This window comes from Cervus canadensis, chromosome 3, assembly GCF_019320065.1.
Source record: "Cervus canadensis isolate Bull #8, Minnesota chromosome 3, ASM1932006v1, whole genome shotgun sequence".
NCBI classification, from domain to species: domain Eukaryota; kingdom Metazoa; phylum Chordata; class Mammalia; order Artiodactyla; family Cervidae; genus Cervus; species Cervus canadensis.
This window is the reverse complement of record NC_057388.1, coordinates 18,041,644-18,057,718: the sequence shown is the minus strand read 5'-3', so window position 1 is coordinate 18,057,718 and position 16,075 is coordinate 18,041,644. Positions and strand designations below refer to the sequence as shown.

General features: G+C 38.4%; 1 protein-coding gene across 1 annotated transcript in view; it reads left to right on the top strand.

Annotated features, from left to right (window-relative positions):
• THSD7A (thrombospondin type 1 domain containing 7A) overlaps window positions 1–16,075 on the top strand; it is a 452,526-nt gene that overhangs the window by 407,085 nt on the left and 29,366 nt on the right. The window contains exons 15-19 of the mRNA XM_043462735.1: window positions 1,848–1,853; window positions 3,852–3,985; window positions 8,973–9,126; window positions 11,846–11,990; window positions 13,545–13,660. Of these exons, the coding sequence (XP_043318670.1) occupies window positions 1,848–1,853; window positions 3,852–3,985; window positions 8,973–9,126; window positions 11,846–11,990; window positions 13,545–13,660 (555 nt within the window). The remainder of the gene's footprint in view (window positions 1–1,847; window positions 1,854–3,851; window positions 3,986–8,972; window positions 9,127–11,845; window positions 11,991–13,544; window positions 13,661–16,075) is intronic.

Genomic DNA, 16,075 nt, shown 5'->3' with positions numbered 1-16,075 from the left:
ATTCTGTTTGATATGAAATATGTTAAGAAGAAAGAGATACGAAGATGGTGTCAAAGTAACTATGTTATCTATCAATTTGGTGATTGGCCTTTTCAGTGTTATTTGGAACTTTCTTTGACTTTGAATACACACTTTGTTAGCAGCTATTTATAGTTATTACTTGTATTCCACTGGAAATAAAGAGTGAAATATCTAATAGGGGGAATTGTTGAATATAAGATTACTCATTTAATGTAACATAAGATTCATCAGACAGTTATTGCCATGTTTGGCCTACATGAGAATTAACAGATAGTGAATTTCACACTAGATATGAAATATGTGTGTGACTATTAAGATGTATATTTAACTTTAAGTCTCAAAAGAACCAAGTTATATGTATGAACCAAATTTAAATATGTATGTACATTTCATACACACATAGATTGTCTAATTTTAACCTTCAAATACACTGCTAACCCATACACGTTTGCCTTCCCAAAATAACCTTTGTTCATCACAATAAAAGTAAATTATAGAAAAATAAAAATAACTTTTGAATAAAGCAATTAAGGGCCAGGAAAGTGGAGAATTAAATTGCACAGGAAGTCTTCTAAAAGAATGTTGATTTTTCCCAAGTAAAATCGCTTAACTTGCCCTTAAATAAATGCAACCAACGGTGAAGAATATACTGCACTGCTGCCATCTACTGGGAGTTGATTTTCTCTATCCCAGTAACTATTTCTGAAGAAGAAAGTGCATGACCCTGATGAAACAGAATAACTGAAATGTAATGTTTATTGTTAACAAAAGAATATTTTTCTACAAGTTTTGAAATATTGAATTTCCAATAGTAAACTTAAATTTCAATCATTTTTATCCACGTTTTGAATAACCGCTACGCATTTTCTTACCTTTAGTGTGTATGTGTACAGCCAGCCAGAATTTAAAGTAAGTTCTGTTTGCCTCAGCGTCTTTTATGTAGTGAATTTAGGAATGTTCCAAATGGCTGTGCCAAGCTGTCTTTGCTACTAAAACTGTTCCCTAAGCCGCTTCTCTGTCACTCTGATAAAATCTAATGCAGAGTATGATATCTGAGTATTTGTTACCAGTCTACTGGTGGAATATTGAGACATGTACAATGGAAAAATTGAAACTGAAACAGGAAATAATCGATTTCTGAGTCTTTGAGCATAAATATTCTACATTAAAAGTAGAAACTTCTAAGGATTTATTTGTTAGTAAAATGTAAGAAAAGTAAAGAATATGCAAAGGTTTGTATAACTGAAAATTGGGGGGGTTTTGGTGTAAATTTGTGAAAATTATAAGTCATATAGATTTTTACTGCAGTCATACATTCCTCAATAAGCAATCTGTGGTAGTTTGCCTTGAAAATGGTTTCTGAGGTTCCATTTTCCATTTGAGGAAGCAAATACTCATTTCCTCAGAAATATGGGTGAATGAATTGATTAAGATCAATCAGTCTGTAAATAGTCTACTCACAGTTTGGTCCACCAGATATTTGCAGTCATATATTAATTGCCCATGATACGTATTTTGAGGTCTACTCGGTTTTCTAAGATTTCTTCATCCTGCCTATCAAATCCTTTCCTGGGCTGTGCTGTTTGCAATTCGTTTGTGTATCTTAATTTTAAACAATAATGAGGAGTTGGTTTTTCTATTTCAAGGTCTAAGATAAATGTTCGAGTCATTTACCAAAAAAAATACCAAAAAAAAATAAAACCCACCATTTTTATATGGCTAATACTTGAAACTTAGAACGTGAGATCTTCTCGCCAAATACACTGACATTTTAACTTGTCTCTGTTTCTCTCCCTTTTCCTCATTCCTGGTGAACCCTGCTGCAGGCCCAGGTAAGAACTGCTAAACTTCATGGTTCATGATAGAGTGCTGTTGGTTTCCATTCTACTCCTGGCATCAGAGAATGTATTCTTTTTATCTTTTACACAAAAGAAGTCATATTTCTCATAAACTTTTCTTCTGCAGCTATTCCTTTTTTTTGCCCTAATGTGTTACATGTGTTTTCTCATTTTAAAATCAGGGCCTAAGGTACGGGGATAGGGGAGAACAAGCTTAAATCACTCGCCTTGAGAGGCAGTGACATCTCCTGTCTCATGCTTCTCAGAAAGTGAGGGAGAGGAGTAGGTGGGCTCCAAGTGGTTGCGGGAGGCCACTCTGAACTGATCTGTATTCTCTCCAGCGTAGGAGATTAAAATGAAAGCCGTCAAAGGACTAGGAAAGATGGCTTTTCCCTTTCAGTCGTTCCCTTCTCCACAACATGTGGGGTAATGTTTTACTAAATACTAAAATAGTATTTAATCCTATTTTAATACAGAACGCAACGTGAAGGTGATCACTTATGACAGTAATTACAGATTCTTACTCCAACAGTGCATGCTTTTTTCCTATGTGTAGTAGGTCAACTTTATTCACTTTACAAGGATGTTTAGTAAAATGAAAATTTGCACAAAGAATGGTTCCAATGGACTATTTAAATCTGTATTTTCTGTAATTGAATGACTATGTAAAATATTCACCTATTATTGTGTGTGGATGGGTATGTATAAAGTAAGAAATAGAGTTGAATTAGCATAGATTTTGAAATAATTTTAAGAGGCATTTTTCTTTAATGATTGAGTCAGCTCTGTTGCAGTGGATTAAAGTCCTTTTTTTTTTTTCCCCATTGATTTACTCCATTCTCACTGAGAAAAGACTATAGTTCGTTCATTGTGCTAAAAATCCTGAAACCAACCAACGACACCACTGCAAACCTGGACCTGCAAGCCTTAGTGGGCACCAGAGCGCCGACAATTTGCTTTATTCCATGTGGCCCTCACTGCTTTGTAGCTGTATAATATGAGACCAGTTTCAGACCTTACTTCCAAGCCCTAAATGACTTAAGATAACTTTATTTAAGATAGTGGTATTTCATATTATTTATCTTTTAATTTCCCATATGGAACATGAAAAAATTCTTACTGGTATACATACGTATTTGGAAAATGGGCCAAATTATTTTTATTTGAAAATAGCTACTTTTATATGCTGTGTTCTTACTGTTGTTCAGTTGCTAAGTCGCATCTGACTCTTTGTGACCCCTTGGACAGCCCAGTGCCAGGCTCCCGTGTCCTCCACTGTCTCAGAGTTTGCTCACATTCATGCCCGTTGAGTCAGTGATGCCATCTAACCATCTCATCCTCTGCCGCCCACTTCTCCTGCTGCCTTTCAGTCTTTCCCACAGTATCAGGGTCTTTTCCAGTGAGTCAATTCTTTGCATCAGGTGGCCAAAATATTGGAGTTTCAGCTTCAGCATCAGTCCTTCCAATGAATATTCAGGGTTGATTTCCTTTAGGGTTGACTGGTTTGATCTCCTTGCGGTCCAAGGAACTCTCAAGAGTCTTCTCCCAAACCACAGTTTCAAAAGTGTGGTTATGTGCTTACTTAATTACTTAAAAATTAATGATAATTCTTCTATTCATTTATTCATCTTACTCAACAAATCTCTATAGAATGCCTCACATACGAACACCCGGGCTAAGTACTGAAGACACAGGAAACTCTGAACAGGCGGCATGGCCCAGGAGGTTATAATACCGTGTGGTAAGGGTCAGTCCCGGAAAGTATGAGTGTGTCTGATGTGGTCCGTGAGGTCTGATCTCCAGCCACAGTGGGATAGCAGATCAGCACATCACAACAGGGCTAGCCCTGCCTGCCCTTCACTGCTGCAACTCGACCTCTCACGAGGGCCTCCATGTTCCTGTTTTAGGACGATGAACAGTGAGAGGCTGGTGTAAAAGTGAAATATCACGATTACTGCAATGTGAGGTCACCGAGACCCGTGTGTGTTTCAGGTGTATGAGGTTGTCCCTTGCCACAGTGACTGCAGCCAGTACATATGGGTCACAGAGCCCTGGAGCATCTGCAAGGTGACCTTTGTGAACACGCGGGACAACTGCGGAGAGGGTGTGCAAACCCGAAAAGTGAGGTAAGGCCAAGCAGGGAAGCCAAGGCGCCGCCGCCTCCCGAGTTCTCGTGTGCCAGCCTGAACTTGCCCGCCCCACAGGTCTCCTGAGTGAAATTGTCTTCAGCTTTACTTTTAGGGAGTCTTGGGTTCATGGAAAGCTCTGAGAGGATCTGCTTCCAGCAGCGGTTTGTCACCTCCATCTTCTGATTTTTGGAAGTTTTGCTTCACCGTGCTCTTGCCAGGAAAAAGCTGTGTAGTGAATGTGAGCTGGACTAAATGCAGATTTTCCAACCCCAATCAGTTCTTCCTTAAAGGTCAACTGTATTTCTAACCCTAGTGCAGTGATAATCTTTTATAAACTCTTTACCCTTAGCATCAAACTGCCTACCTCTTGAATACTCCCACTGCCCTGGGAAGCCTTCACTAAAACCCCTGGCTGGCTAGCGCCATTCACGTGTTATCTGTGGCCAGCAGCCAGCAGGGTAGCCACTCACCACGTGTGGCTATTTCACTTGAAATCTAAACTAATGAAAATTAAATAAAATGCATCTCCTCAGCCACACTAAACCCATTCTAAGTGCTCCATAGTGGGAGGGGGCTAGTGGCTATTCTTTGAGACAGCACAGTATTTTTCCATTGTCATAGAAAGTATGATATCCTTGTATACTACTGAGCAGCCTTGTTCTCTAATGCCCCACATACCCTTTAGTGTTTGAAAGATCCATCTACATGTCTGTCCCCTTTATTAGATGCTCTCTCTCCAGACTGAGACCCTGTCGTACTCATAGAAATTCTCTAAAACCCAGTACAATTGAAATATTGTAAAAAATGTGGTTTAGTTGCTAAGTTATCTCTGCCACTTATGACCCCGTGGACTGTAGCCCACCAGGCTCCTCTGTCCATGAGATTTTCCAGGCAAGAATACTGGAGCGGGTAGCCATTCCCTTCTCCAGGGGATCTTCCCAACCCAGGAGTTGAACCTGGGTCTCCTGCATTGCAGGCAGATTCTTTACTGACTGAGCTACAAGGGAAGCCCGTAATAAGTGTAATACAATTAAATTAACTCATTAAATTATACCTAAAGCATCTGCATATGATTCTTAAGGGTCTCAAACATGGGAAATCAGTATATGAGGCTTTATTATCTCCACTTTAAGAGAAGGTTCAGAAGTGCTAAGTAATTAATGTGCCTAAGCAGACAGTGAGTAAAGTGACAGAGTTGCATTGAAACTCAAATGTTTTGTCACTCTTTATGAATTTAAGATGACTGTTTGTTTATCTGTTTCAGTAGGAAAGTAGAGCAAATTAATGTTTATATCATAAAACCTTGGGACTCTGTGTAAAACATTGGCTCTGATAAAAATAATCTCTATCTCTCTTTTTTTAAACCTCACTCATCTTAACTCTCAAGTTATTTTTCTGAGTATTAAAAAGTGGATGAGATGAAGGGTGGAGGAAATTAGTTAATAGGGAAACTGAGAAGAAAAAGATATTCTGTTTTCTACCACTCTTCTGCCAAATTTAAATTTTATCTTTAAAATATAAAAGTATTTTCTTTATATTAAAAATTTGATAAAGTTTGGTTTTTTGTTAATACAAAAATTACAGTAGCTTCTTTCAGCTTTCCCTCTAGCTGTCTATTCATATATGTTGCTTCTTTTTGCTTTCCAAATGGCTATTGTCAACATTTTCAAACACATTTTAAACAAAGTAACTTTTAAGGTCAACTTATTTTTTCAGTAAACATTTTTAATGTAAATGGAGAATTGATGAAAATTTCTTATCATGTAATAATGTTCCTTAAGGTTAAATGTCACGGTAGATGCAACCATTGGGTGACATTTCAGGACAAATACATCTATAAGATAAGAAAGTGTGAAAGTGAAAGTCACTCAGTCATGTCTGACTCTTTGTGACCCTGTGGACTATACAGCCCATGGAATTCTCCAGGCCAAAATACTGGAATGGGTAGCATTTCCCTTCTCCAGGGGATCCTTCAGACCCAGAAATCAAATTGGGGTCTCCTGCATTGCAGTCAGATTCTTTACCAGCTGAGCCACAAGGGAAGCCCAGGAATGCTGGAGTGGGTAGCCTATCCCTTCTCCAGCAGATCTTTCAGACCCAGGAATCAAATTGGGGTCTCCTGCATTGCAGGCGATTCTTTACCAGCTGAGCTGCTAAGGTGGTGAGACATTGCAGAGACTGAGGAATAGTAGCAATTTGCCCTGGTGAGACAGAATATTTTTTCATTGACATTTTTCTAAAATGTCCAGCACACGATGATAATAAGAACCAGTCAGATTTGGTTATTTCTGTTGCTTTTGCAATCTCTGCAGGCAATCTACCCCCTTACTGCCACACTGTGGTGGGTGCCTGGCTCCACCCTTGGCCCCAGTTTGGTTCTAGGCTCTGTTTTCTAAAACAGTTTGATATTCTCACAGCATAATCCCTTCTCTTATGGAATGGAAAAAGTCCAGGCATTTGAAGAAAGCAGATGAACTCAAAGTGCCTTCCTTTGGGCTCAAGACTTGATCCAAATAGTTTTTTTGTATTGCGCAGTGCTAAATGGTGGTGGTGGGACTAAACCACTCTCACCATTCTACAGTGATAAAAATATCATTAGTACAAAATCAAATAAATAAAACTTACAAATAATCTGAATGTCAGCAAGAAGGGGTTTTAGCAGTTGTGGCACATTTAAATGCTGAAATTGCAAAATTCAAATGTAATCATTAAAAAGTATGTCTTAAAAAAACAGTTAATAAATGAGATGTTTATCATATATTATTGATGTTTTTCCTAAATGGTGCAAATAGTAGGTAAAGTTTATTCCTATTTAATGAAATGAAAATATATGTTTAAATACAGTAGTCTGCTGAGAGTGATTCTCTCTGATATAATGTAGTGAATTTTTTATTATTTCTTCTGATTTTCCTAAAATGAATTTATTACTTGTATAATAAAAACTGAAGGAAAAGAAAAGGCTTTGAAAATAAAGTTTTATGTACATAAGTACTTAATAGAGTATTGAACATCTGTCCCTAACTCTGGATCAATAGGTAATTTTGCAAGTTAATCCTTGTACATCATGTCAAAGCCTAACATGAATGCAATCTTTTCTTAGCAGCAAATCCAACTTTGGAGATTTAACTGTCCTGTCTGTTCCATGTCCTCTCAGAGCTACTGTCAACAGAGCATTTTTAAAATGCTAGTGAAGCTAGAAATTTTTTCCTAGGACACTAAAATTCTCCCCCCAAAATGTATAATTTATTTTTTTTCCTTCAACAATTAAATTACAAAAATGTCTGCATTTGCATGTTTTTTATGATTAGTTTTTATTTTTTAATTTATCTTTAATTGAAGGATAATTGCTTTACAGTATTGTGTTGGTTTCTGCCAAACATCAACACGAGTGATTTCTATTTATATTTATATTCAGCATACAAAAAAATGCAGAGTTGGGTATCTCTGTGGATATTTTTTCAGGTTACAAACCCAAGTAAGATGAAACCAACAGCATAGTTTTCCAGTTTTTTGATGTATCCCACAGGAAACCCACATTTCTCTTAAAATCAGCAGCACTGTATGGAAAGGAGATTCTGCAGAGTAGAACTGTCAAGATGCAATCTCCCTACTGATTGTAAATCCCTGAGAAAAATTGAGATTCCAGGTATAATTGGTAATATAATGCAAAACAGAAATAGAGACACAGATGTACAGAACAGACTTTTGGACTCTGTGGAAGGAGGTGAGGGTGGGATGTTTAGAGAGAACAGCATTGAAACATGTATATTATCAATTGTGAAACAGATCACCAGCCCAGGTTGGATGCATGAGACAAGTGCTCGGGCTGGTGCACTGGGAAGACCCAGAGGGATTGGGTGGAGAGGGAGGTGGGAGGGGGGATCGAGATGGGGAATACATGTAAATCCATGGCTGATTCATGTCAATCTATGACAAAAACCACTACAATATTGTAAAGTAATTAGCCTCCAACTAATAAAAATAAATGGAAAAAAATAAAATAAAACATTGCAATGGGTTTGAGAGGCTTAAGAGCCCAAGCCTTCCTCTTCATCTCCTGCAATGCAGTTCTCTTCCCAAACCTGTTAATTTGGTTGACCTTCTCTGAGTCACAAATGAGGGATAAAGTTTTTGTCTTCTGTTAGAAAAGTGCCTGGAGAGATTAACTATGGTAAAAAGCAAAGTCCAATAGTAGCCACTTTAATTAGATTCCCAAGAGATGAGTTAAAGAGCCCTTTATGACTGCTCACAACAGAATGAAATGTAATGAAATGTTTGGATTTATTCTGTTAAAAGAAAGCTAACAATAAAAAAGGTCAAGATATGGGAAGATCCCAGCAACGCCATTTAGAGAAGTCGTGCTATTACTCTAATGATTGTCTGTCACTTGTGGCTTTCTTTTAAGGTTATCAGCAAATGGGAAGCTAAAATTGCCTGTTAAATGACAAAATAACTTGATAAATATCATCAGTTACTTTCAAAAGCAGTTAATGAAACCTCTCCTTAGGAGATATCAATGTGCCTTGTCCTCCATCGTATGTGAATCTACCTTCTCTGTGGAATCCACTATTTTTCTTGAAAGGGAAAAAATGCATTATATTCCAAAATTGCAACCCATCTCTGAATATCTTTGGCCAACGCTTTAGTTTCTGCATGATATTTAGGTGTAAATAAATGACTCTCTCCTTTCAGAGGAAGACACATAGAGTTTGTATATACAGAGTATATACACATAGTGGCTACAATTTAAAAGATGATAATGATACATGCAAGCAGAGATTTTTAAATCATACTGAAGGGCTCCAACTATTTATGGGAGGCAGAGATCTTCTATGTCTTTATGTTTGGAGAATTGTATTCATTAAATGCCAAGCTCCCCATCCCCTGCCTCCATGGTGATGTCTTAAGAGAAACCTTGACCCTTGTGGGTTGGCCATTGTTTGATTGTTCAGATTCCTTCACTGATAGACATGTTTTCTTCTAGATGTATGCAGAACACAGCGGATGGCCCCTCTGACCATGTAGAGGATTACCTCTGTGACCCAGAAGAGATGCCTCTGGGCTCTCGAGAGTGCAAACTGCCATGTCCTGAGGATTGTGTGGTATCCGAATGGGGTCCGTGGACCCGATGCTCTTTGGTGAGACAATTAACCATTTGTTAATGTCAAATTTGCTTAATTCCTTACCACTAAAGCTTTTAAACTACTACTAAGAAAATAAAACTTGGTTACTGAATTAGTTACCAAAACAAGGTGTGCTGTTGGCTACTTCATTCTTACGAATGTGCCATTTAAAATCAGCAGTGTTTAGACTCATCCCGGCACAGCTTAGCCTCTTGCAAACCTTATACTCCTTCACCATCCTCCTAATCCTAGCACAGAAATGCCTTTAGATTGATTTATGAATACACAGCATGTTAAAAACTGCAGTAGTGATAATGATTCCCTCCAGGTAAAGAGATAAAGAATGAGACTCTAGTAAAAGTACTTTCATAGTGTCAAGTTGTTATCATCCCTTGCTTTTTGCCCAGTCCATTTTATTTAAATTGTAGGAATAATCTTTCACACCATGGGGGTATGGCAGCAGGAGTATTGACACTAAAACTCAAAAGATTCTGGTAAGGAAGAGAGTAGAAAGAAGAAAGCTGAGCATCAATGAATCTCTTTCCACGCACTGACTCTGAGCCTCTTTGGACCTGGAAAGCCAGCTTAGAGTTTCAAATTGCACAGAGCTTCTAGATTTCAGCAGCCCATGGGGCACTTCCATGGGCCCTGGGGAGGAGAGTCACTTGAAACAGGACTGGCTGATGATGTAGAAAATTTGGCTTACCCTGGGCACATTTGTAAAGCCGCACACTCAATGTGGCATCAAAAGCATGGAAAAGATATTTAATGTGTAATTTATTTGCTGAAATATAATATGGGACAGATATATGTTTTCAAGGAGAAATTAATTTTCTGTTCCAGTGTTAACATTATTAAGATGTTGATTAGCAGCCAACTGATAGAGCAGGAGCAAAACAGGGATGGCATTTGACTTGGATACAGAATAAACTGCAGGAAAGAATCAGCTGTTTCACAAGGGCGTGCAAATGATTTTGTATTCTAATTTCATAGCATCAGGTTTGAAGTTACTGTTTCTGCTCTTAATAACCAAATGTTTCGAAAACAAGACTGTACCAGCAGGAGAATGGCAGCCAGTTTTTTTTAAATTAGTGCTACCTTATATTTGTGTGCATGTTATGTGTGCACATTAGGAAAATATCAATAGCTGTTTATCCATGGACAGAGGAGCCTGGTGGGCTGCAGTCCATGGCATCGCAGAGTCAAACACAAGTGATAGACTAACACACACACATACACACAAGCTTAATTTTTCAGGTCCGAGAAAATAGATTATAAGTTCTATGACCTATAGTAAAGTTTGTGACCTACAGTAATTAGTATGAGCATATATGTTTGTGTATGGATGATGTGATGTATCTATTAATATTTGACACATAGACTCTTTTTTTAATCCCAGTTTTACTGAGAGATAATCAATAGACATGTTTAAGGCATACAGCGTGAGGGTTTGATTTACATATGTTGTGAAATGATTACCACAGTAGTTTCAGCTAGCATCCATCTTCTCAAATAAGTATGTTAAAAAGAAGAAAAGAATAAAGGGGGAGAAAAATATTCGACTTGTGATGAGAACTGTGAAGATTAACTCTGTTAACAACTTTGCTATATAAGGTACAGCAGTGTTAGCTACAGTCGTCGTGATGAACTTGATGTAGTTCAAGTGGTGGGGATGTATCCCGACTACTTACTGTCTTACAGCTGGAAATGTGTACCTTTGGCCACTTTCCTGCAGTTCTCCCTCCCCCCCACCCCCCCTTCTGTTAACTGCAAGTCTGATCTTTTTCTATGAGTTTTGTTTTGTTTTAGATGCCACGTGTAAGTGAGAGCATACGGTATCTGTCTCTGACACTTCGCTTAGCATAATGCCGTTGAGGTCCATCCATATTGTCACCAATTGTAGACATCCTCATTTTTTATGGCTGAATAATATTCCACTGCATAATTATACTACAGCTTATCTATACATCGATGGACATTTTGGTTTTTTCTGTATCTTGGCTATTGTAAATAATGCTGCAGTAAACGTAGGGGAGCAGATATATTTTCAGGTTAGACACATAGACTCTTAAGTATTGTCAAGTGAAGAAAAAGACACAACCTCAGAGTTGCCAGTTAAGTTTTGTTTGGGGATCTCACTGAGGACAATGGCCTGGGAGACGGCCTTTTAGGTAGCTCTGAGGAACTGCTCCAAAGAGGTAGAGGAGGATCCTGAATAAGCAGGAGTTTTTTGCTGGGAAAAAACATGTAGTCAAAGATCAAAAGAGTACTGCTAATCAGTAAAACAGAAATCTCTACTTAATGATTTTAGTGCTTTCCTATGTGTAGGAATATGCAGGAATCTGGGCTCATTGAAATTATTCCTTAGACATGTATCTTAACCATCTCAGGTCAGTATCCAAAGCATAGAACGGTGCCTCTTTTTCTCGATCCTGTTTGCCTCGGGGCACATCACCTGCAGCAGCTTCAGTGGTGATGGTTTGGTCCTTGTGGAACAGGGACAGTGGGAGCATTCTCTGTCTGCTGGAATGGCAGGCAGCATTCCCTGTCCACAGCATCTTAGAGCCAGATGGCACATCAGAAACTCATCCCACACCTGGACTTAGAGATGAGATTATTGAAGTTAACCAGTGGCCCAAAGGTTCTAACTCTTGCTCCAGTGCGTTCCTTAATACGTTAGCTCTTGTGTGGCCACATAGTCACCTTTCTGACGAGTTGTGTTATTCTCTGTCAGCCTTGCAATCAAAGCAGTTTCCGGCAAAGGTCAGCTGATCCCATCAGACAACCAGCCGAGGAAGGAAGAGCCTGCCCTGACGCTGTGGAGAAGGAACCCTGCAACCTGAACAAAAACTGCTTCCATTATGATTATAATGTAACAGGTACGTGAGTAGCCTTCACCGTATAAAGGCCAAATTCCATGTCAGTCAGCTTAGCAGCCTTCCCAGAATGTGGATGGTTCACCTCCATCACATGTCTTTTGGACATGCTACTTGGTGATTTAGTCACTAAGTTGTGTCTGACTCTTGTGACCCCATGGACTGTAGCCTGCCAGGCTCCTCTGTCCATGGGATTTTCCAGGCAAGAATACTGGAGTGGGCTGCCATTTCCTTCTCCAGGGGATCTTCCCAACCCAGGGATCGAACCCACATCTCCTGCATTACAGGCAGATTCTTTACCGCCTGAATCACCAGGAAAGCCATACACACTGCTTACTCCCCCAGAAGTAATTCTGTATTAACTGAAATAAATATTTATCTGTCTTATTTTTAATAAACATCAAGATAGAGAATGAAAATATCACACAAACATTAGCTCTTAAGGCAGATTGTGAATAGTCTAAGGGTTCCTATGTAAGACATCCTCCCACTTTCAGAAGGTGGAAATAAACATCTTTCCCATGGATATCAGTTTATTGAAAGATGTCTTTCTTCTTCAGAATATGTTTAATCATTATAAGTACTGGGACAGCAATTCTTTGTGTGGGGGCAGTTCATATGCATGATTAGTCTGATGTAAAAAGCATTTGCAATCTTAACCTTCCAAATAGTGTATGAAGATAACTTTTTAGTGTTATCAAAGGTATAGGTAAAAAAAGATGATTTTTTTAGAAGAAAAAAAGGCTTATCATAAATTCTGTTTTTCCCCAAACCCTCGTCTCATATGTCATCTAGGCAAATACTCTAGGAAAGAAGAGGTTTTTTTGGCTTATATGACTTGGGGCAACACTGAAGATTATTTTGGAATTTTCCCCCATGTAATTTTCATGCTGAAATAAACCCCAGAAACTGTACTATGACACATAGCAGTCAGCTTGATTTTTTGTTTCTTTTGGTTTTTCTCTTCAATTTGCTTTCGTGACACAATGAAATCACAGTTCTCTGGGGCAGGCTACATTACCCTGAGAAGAAAGATAAAAGAATCACCTTGCAAAAGATATTTGATAAGAGAAATAAATATGGCCAAGCTGGTTTTGAAATAAATAATACATTTTACAATATTCTAAGTATGGACAGCAAGTGAAATAGTTTTATTGGATGTAACTACACAAAATGCCAGCCATTAAAATTATGATTATTTTGCTAAAACAAAAATGTTGACATTTACATTTTTACTTTCATTAGGATAAACAGTTTCTAAGTGACATTTCACCTGCAGGCCACAGCCATTTATAGCATCACCAAACGACTAGCCATCAAGATGGTCAAGGAGACAGCTGCCTCAGGAATAATCCCTGTAGCTGTGTGCAGCCCCAGCAATTCCATTTGACTCTTGATACGTTCAAAGCTGGGACCCATATGCTCTGCATGTGGGATGATTGATGGTGGGGCTTAGGAAGCAGTTGTGAATTAAATACGGGATTCAGGTCATCCGAGTTTCATTGGAAATCTGTTCGGTACACAGCCTTCTGTTCTGATGCGCTGCTTCCCTTTCAGACTGGAGCACGTGCCAGCTTAGTGAGAAGGCAGTGTGTGGGAATGGCATTAAAACAAGGATGTTGGATTGTGTTCGAAGTGACGGCAAGTCGGTTAACCTGAAATACTGCGAAGAGGTGAGGGGAGGCTGTGTTGTATCTTTGTGAGTAAATTCTTCCCAAATAGTCTCAATTCATGCTGTGCCAAGTGACCGGTGCTTTATGCAGCTCTTTGCCAGCAGATGTTTTCTGCTAAACACCCTCTTGAAAAGAGACTCTTTCCAGCACTACTGATTTCTACACATAATTTCCTGTATTTTGTTCTGCTAGGAGCCCAAAGGTATGCTAATTAGCCCATTCCGAAAGAAATGCTTGGGTAACAATAAGTAATCAAGGTGAATGAAGGCAATAAATCTTAATCAGACTACTCATCATCTTTTGTAATTTCATGTGAGTTTTGTGTTGCCTGGGACACCTGCCAAGAGCCATCATTTATTCTCTCTGTTACAAAACATTGATCGCATGTGGTTTGGTAACAGATTTTGATATTAGGATCTAATACCCAGCTGTGAGAATCTGAGTCAGGTCTGGCTAAGAGGGAGCTTGAGATCTAAACAAAGGCATGGAGTCTGCCCTTAGTATCTTCTGGGTACAGAGAACTGTAACTGTTAATCCTCCAGTTTACAAAAGTAATGTTATCTTTTCTAATATGACCTTATGAAATGTGAGGAAACGTAGTCACAGTTTTCATGAAGCTGTACTTCAGGTTACAATAATTTTGTCTAATTTCCAGATGAAAAGGGTACTCATCTTCCTGACAGGTTTTGATTCCTCCTGAATTAAGGCCCAGTGGGTTCAACATGAGCCAAGACAAGCTGGAGCCTCCATAGACCTGGAACACCCAGGGAGGGACTTGTAACCTCAGTCGGGCTCAGTGGACATGCGACCACAACCTCTGTCTGCCTGTCCTAGAGGTTATTATAAGCCTATGGTAAATTATTCCAAATCTTAAGGGAAAACTCAAGATGGAAATATTTTAATCCATTTGATATCTTTGATATTATCATATAGACCTAATTTAACTTTCTATATATCTGTCCATAGGAACAGAGCTCCCAAATGCACTGAAAACAAACTTAGTTAATAAATTCCTCTCTCTGACAACATAATTCAGTCAATTATGGCCTTAGCTTTAATCAGAAATTTCATACCTGAATCAATTTGGCTTTGAAACTAATACCATCGAAGTAATGTGACCACTATAAAATACAATAATAACATTATTAGTGAGCATTATTTTTATAGTTATACACACAGGCTGGAGAGCATCCTGTGATCTGCCTCTCACATGAGTCTTTTTTTTGTTTTTGCAAATGCATATGTAAATGCCCTTCTAGGCCAGAATGAAACAACAATGAATAGCTCTGAGAGCTTTCAGAAAGCTTAACCCGAATCATAGAAGTTGTTGTCACTAAGTCGTGTCCGACTCTCTTACATAATCACACAAGACCAGTTTTTAAGTATCTCATATGACTCCAGAAAAAAGATATAAATAAAGCCTTTTATTTCTTAAATGTGAGTAAAAGTCTGAGAAATAGTTTTCGTTATGCAGAAGTCTGGATAAATTTACTTTTATGTACAAATATTATCATGTTTGAATACTATGATGACAATTAGGGATTCAAATTTTAGCACACACTGTATTCGGGGAGAACAGTGCTCCTCGCGCAGGAATTGGATTAAACAACTCATATCCCATTTTATCCACCCTATGGAAGCAGTAGAATTAAATAACAGCCCTGAGAAAAGCTGGCTGTCTTTTCTCGGTGGATTGGTTGCCTACCTCCTAATACACGTGCAAACCCTTCATTCAGGACAGCAGCGGTCGCTCACTCTTGCTGTTCCCATAACCGCCAAAAAGAAAGATGGCACTACTGTCCGACAGAGGGGAAAATCAGGGTTAAACCCGGCCAGCATTTCTACAGCACTTCTGTCTTTGATCTTTCTCAGACGTTAATTTACCTGATACCTAATAATTTGGTTTCTCCTTTCCTAGTCTTTGATCCCTGAACATACGTTTAGATAAATGATAGATTAGATAGGTGACAGAGGAGAAAAGAAGATACAATAAATTTAAGAAACACTATATTATAAAGCAACTGTACTCCAATAAAAATGAAGTAATAAAAAAATTAAGAGAATAAGTAGTACAGGGTTAAAATATCTTACTGCTAGATACCCAAAATGTCTGTAAACAGACATCCTTTTTAATCCCCTAGTGAAATAAATAAGCCAATAGTAATTGAATTCTGTGATTCAAATCCTTTCTCCATGAAACAAACCATCATGTACCTCAAAAGCAAAACATAATTTTTATCATATCACCTTAAGATTTCCATCTCTAATCTCCACTTACTTCAAGTGATTTTATGAGACTTAAGTGATATGGTAAAAGTTTTCATACCAAATGCTCAGCTTTGTCAAGTATTACTGGTGGAGAATATAACGGAGTGCCTGCTGAGGCTTCTGGTGCACAAATCACCGATCTGATCC